This window comes from Octodon degus, unplaced genomic scaffold, assembly GCF_000260255.1.
Source record: "Octodon degus isolate 3935 unplaced genomic scaffold, OctDeg1.0 scaffold00088, whole genome shotgun sequence".
NCBI lineage: Eukaryota > Metazoa > Chordata > Mammalia > Rodentia > Octodontidae > Octodon > Octodon degus.
Window position 1 is genome coordinate 4,298,177 of NW_004524664.1, and position 5,439 is coordinate 4,303,615.

Below are 5,439 nucleotides of genomic sequence, written 5' to 3' on the forward strand. Positions count from 1 at the left end.
AAAAAAAAGAAATTGAGAGTTTAAAACATTATACATTTTTCAGATAGGGATCAAGTTATACCAAGTAATCCCACAAATTCTTCATGATGGTAGCTGTGACACTTTTTTCATCAGATATTCTACCTATGTCAACAATACATGTGATTTGCTAGAAAAAAAAAATCTCCGAAGCTAAACCACCATTCTAGATTCCACATACTTAAATATATCATTTTCACTGAAAGTGCTATCAGCATAGTCTCTGCAATTAGCCCAAAACATATATTTAAGAAGTTTTAATAAACTTTTTGTGATGTTCATCATTTAATTCTTATGTCAAACTGTTTTCTGAGGAAGACAGCATTATGTTTTATGCAAGAATAAAACCTAAAAATAATCACCATAAAGCTTCTAAGACTTAGAGGAGAATAAAGTAGGATGGCCCACAGATATTACAATGAAATCCATGACACTGGAATTATAAATGTTTAGGGGCCGGGGAGATAGCTCAGTAGAATAAGCACTTCCCTGGCAAGTGCAAGGGCCTGAGTTTAATCCCTGATTCTGCAAAATAAAAATAAAAATAAAAATAAAAAAGTAAATATTTAGAGCAGCCAAGACTAGAAGACAAGCCCAAAACATCATCAGAAGAATAAAATATGATACAGCCCAAAAGTATCCTTCACGTTTTATCTCAACCCTTAGTCTGAATGGTGAGGACTAAGTTCCAGCAGAAACTGCTTGTGCAATTTTCTGTTGTATTTATTGTACAGAATATGTACATGTTAGAAGGTTCCTTTAAAAGTACTACTTTTTGTTCCAGCAACTTGAGGGTGTGCAAATTCCACAAAGTACAACTGGGCCGGCCAAATAGCTCAGTTGATTAAAGCACCTGCAAGCAGGCGCAGGGGCCAGGGGCTTGATCCCCAGGCCCACTGTGTCAGCCCCACCACCAGGGCACGCTGATACTCGATTGAGACTGGACATGGAGGTGAGTGCCTGTAATCCCAGCACTTGGGAGGCTGTAAACGGGAGGATCACTATGAGTCCTAGTATACCCTGTACACCTTGTCCTAAATTTAAAAAAATCAGTACAATCATGGTAGTAAATTCTAGCTGGGATTTTTTTTTTTTTTTTTTTTTGGGCGGAACTGGGGATTGAACTCAGACCTTTGCATTTGCCAGAGAAGTGTTTATTCTACTGAGCCATCTCCCTGGTTGTAAATTCTAAAAGAAGATTCCAAGTATTTTTTAGTATTGGTCATTTATGATGTTCCAACAAAAATTTATTCCATAACTCTTAAGAGGGGCTAGGAAGATGGCTCAGTGGAATAAGCACTTCCCTGGCAAGCGCAAGGGCCTGAGTTCAAGCCCTGGCTCTGCCAAAAAAAAAAAAAGTGGCCACCATAAGTCTTAAGAATTTAAATCTTTGGTTAAGCACTAAGTTCCAGTAGGCAATGGCCATTTCTAGATCTTATCCTTTCTGTCCTGGATTCTTTATAAAACTGACAGTAAATGGGTAAAAATCCTTAAATCACTTTGGTTCTTTCAATTCTTGTTCTGTCTTGGGTATGTGAGCCTTTAGCTTTTCTATGCTATCACATCCTGGTTTTGCCATGCCATCCATGAACTCCTGCTGGGAGTTCACATTGTGTTGCTGCTATGAATTTCCATGCCATGATCAAAAAACACTATTGCTGTCTGCATCAAGTGCCAAATCATCACAAAATTGCTGTATACTATTACAATTTTATTTTCATCTTGAGAATCTTTGTATCTATTGAATAGTTGTTCTAACTTCTTTTATACTCATAGATAAAGTTCAGGATCTTAGAAAAAATTATCAATTGCAACATCAAACTTCCAATTATTTTGAGAAGAACAACTTCTTCACTACAGTTTTTTCACTGCAATGTATGAAGATCATAAACTGCCAAACTTTATCCTTCTGTGATTTCAACTTGTTCATGTTGGTGTCCTCCAGGCCTCTCCCTTCCTCCTCCAGCTTGCAACAAATCTCTGTTCTCTTTTAGGATGCTTAAAATACTTCTAACTAAATATTTATCCTGCTAGGCATGGTAGCACGTGCCTGAATTCCCCAACACTTGGGAGGCTAAGGCAGGAGGATCACCATGTATCTGAGGCCAATCTGGGGTACACAGTAAGTTCAAAGCCAGCCTAGACTACGTAGCTTAGACTCTGTCTCATTAAATAAGTACATTTTTCCTAAGAATTCAAATATAAGTAATATTTGTGTAGATACTTTATTATACTTGAGTTTAAAATATTAAACACAATTGATGGAACCCATTACATTAAAAAAAAAACCCCACATTTCACTATCATGAAATTTCTACAGGTTCTGAAATTAAATGGGTTCATTAAGAAAAAATTCAGATGAAGACAACAATATGCAATGTATTAATTATTGTAACTGTCCTACTAACCTGTTTTGAAACTGCTCAGTGCTATTTTATTTTCTTACTAAAATGAATTTAAAAAATTTAAAAATTAAAAATTGAAATTAAAAAAAAAGAAAAGAGAAGAAAAAATTCAGAAAGCTTTCCAATTTGCAACCATACCTGGCCTTGTAACTCTGGTCTCACAGCATATGTATTTGGGTATGGAGCCCTAGATCGTGCAGCAGAATTCCAGTAATTAGAATTGTAGCCAGGATATGGTAGCTGCTCCTAAAAGGAAAATAAATTCACTTTTAATAATGTTCTTACATCAATCTGCAATCAAGAAAGACAAAGTACTCTGCAGGAATATGAATGCACCGGAGTCCATTACGTTAAGCAAAATAAATCAGACACATGAGCTTAAATATCACATGATTTCTCTCATATGAAAAGCCCAAGGCTAGAAGTGGTTCCTCACAAGTTCAAGATCAGTTTGGGCTACATGGGAAGACCTTATGTCAAAAAAAAAAAAAAGCCCCAAAACATATAGTGCAAATTCAAGTTTCATAATAGGAAGTAGAGAGCTAGAGCTTTCTCAATAGGAAGGGGACTGAGAGATAAAGGGAGGGGAAATAAGGCAAGGCAGAGAAATGAGAAAGAGTTAGGATGTGATATGTACAATGTCTTAAGTTACTCTTCTCAATGCTGAGACAAAATATCAAATACCCAAAGTTACAGAAGGAAAGTTCACTATAGCTCACAGCTTATAGAGGTTTCAGTTCAGTTGGCTGGCTCCAAGGCAGGGTGGCATAGCAGGGAACATCACAATGCAGGCAAGCACAAGGCAGCAAACAGAAAGTGACAATAGCAGTTTCTTTCTGTCCCTTTATATAGTCTGTGTAAGATACCCACCCTTAGGGCTGGTAACACACCCAGAATTACGCCAAACAAATCAGTGGACTAATTTAGCACAGCATCACACAGTCTAGATTCAGGAACCTCTAAAAAGTCCCACCTATGCCACCATGCCCAGTCTCAACCACCATCTCAGCATGCGTGGGGGCAGGGAGCCAGGGCTGGCATGGCTTGTGTCTGCCTAAGCAGGTGCTTTAATCTGCTGAGCTATCTGGCTGGCCCTCCTATTATGTAACTTTAATTTGCTCTTTATGTTTTGTGCTTTTTGTTTGTTTGTTTGTTTTTGAGACAAGGTCTTCCCATGTAGCCCAGGCTAGCCTTCAATTTGTGGGGATCTTCCTGCCTCAGCCTCTGGAGTGCTGGGATTACAAGCATGCACCACCACACCTGGCCTTGGGCTTTTCATATAAGAGAAATCATATGATATTTAAGCTGATGTGTCTGATTTGTTTTGTTTAATACAATAATCATTATGTACTTTAAACATGTACAAAAAGAAAAAAGGAGAGATCAAGAAATCAACTGAGGAGACAAAAAAAAGTACTTTTTTTTTTTTTTTTTTTGGGGAACCGGGGATTGAACTCAGGCCCTTGTGCTTGCCAGGCAAGCGCTTATTCTACTGAGCCATCTCCCCGGCTCCAAAAAAGTACTTTTAAACTGGGGATCTAACTCAGTGGCACAGAGCCTGTTTGGCAAGCACAAGGTCATGAGGTTGTAAGTTTGATTCCCAGCACCAAAAGAAAAAAAATAGCCTTATGTGATTGAGATAGAGTGAGAGGGGCAATATACAGGTATCAAAAATAAGATAATAGACAAAAAGCAACCCGGGGGCTGGTGAGATGGCTCAGTGGTCTAAAGCACCTACTTAGAACAAGCTTAGCAAAGCACAGGGACCGCAGTTCGATCCCCCAGCACCACATGCCAGCCCGCCCCGCCCCCTGGTGGGCTGAGCTGGCCACACACACACACACACACACACACACACTAAATAAAAAAAAAATAAAAAATAAAAAAAAGCAACCCAGACAGGGTGGTGCACACCTGTAATCCCAATACTCAGCAGGCTGAGGCAGGATCTTGGTAAGTTCAAGGACAGTCTGGGCTACATAGTGAGTTCAAGGCCAGTATGAATTACAGAGTGAGACCCTGTCTAAAAAGGGGGGTAGCAACAGAACTTGTTATGGTTTGTATCTTGACTCCCCGCCAAGTCTCATAAGGTCATAGGTGTGGCTTTTTCAGAGGTGGCTGGATCCAGCGTATGTGAATATGAATTAAAGGAATAAATTAATCCACTGATTGGTTCAACATAGTTCTGGATATAGATAATAGGAAGCCCCAATCTGGGCATGGGTGATACAAACCCACTTGTAGCCTGAACGAAATAAAAGGAAAAGGGAGGCTCACTGCTTTGCTGCACACTGCTTCTTCCCTGCCACACACGGACTATTTCTCCTCTGCCATGTCCCTCTGCCATGCCATCCTACTTGGGAGCCAACTGACCATGGACTAAAACCTTTATGAAGTGCTAGCTAAAAATAAACCTTTCCTCCTTTAACTTTGGGTGTCAGGTACTTTGTCATAGCAATGAGAAAGTAAGTAAGACAGAGCTCACTATAAAATCATTATTGGGGCTGGTGAGATGGCTCAGTGGTCTAAAGCACCTATTTAGAACAAGCTTAGCAAAGCATAGGGACCGTGGTTCAATCCCCCAGCACCACATGCCAGCCAGGCCCGCCCCCTGGTGGGCTGAGCTGGCCACACACACATACACACACACATACACACACATACACACACACAAATAAATAAATAAAATTTAAAAAAAATAAAATAAATAAAATCATTATTAATCATTACTAAAGTAATGTAGACAGGAGTGATGGTGCATGCCTGTAATCACAGCATTTGGGAGGCTGAGGGAGGATCAGGAGTATAAAGAAAGTGTGGACTACATAGCAAGGTTGAGGTCAGCATGGACTACATAGCAAATTCAAGGCCAACTTCAACTACATAGTAAGATCCTACCTTTAAAAAAAAAAAAAAAACTGGGGCTGGAGAGATGGCTCAGTGGTCTAAAGCACCTACTTGGAACAAGCTTGGCAAGGCATCAGGGACCGCGGTTCAATCCCCCAGCACCACATGC

The 5,439-nt window shown here is 39.7% G+C and overlaps 1 protein-coding gene and 1 pseudogene across 2 annotated transcripts in view; both read right to left on the minus strand.

Moving 5' to 3' along the window:
• Bag4 (BCL2 associated athanogene 4) overlaps positions 1-5,439 on the minus strand; it is a 46,569-nt gene that overhangs the window by 17,813 nt on the left and 23,317 nt on the right. For both annotated transcript variants that reach the window (XM_004637253.2, XM_023721969.1), the window contains exon 2: positions 2,562-2,669. In XM_004637253.2, coding sequence (XP_004637310.1) covers positions 2,562-2,669 — 108 coding nt within the window. The remainder of the gene's footprint in view (positions 1-2,561; positions 2,670-5,439) is intronic.
• LOC105742978 lies at positions 1,454-1,948 on the minus strand (annotated as a pseudogene).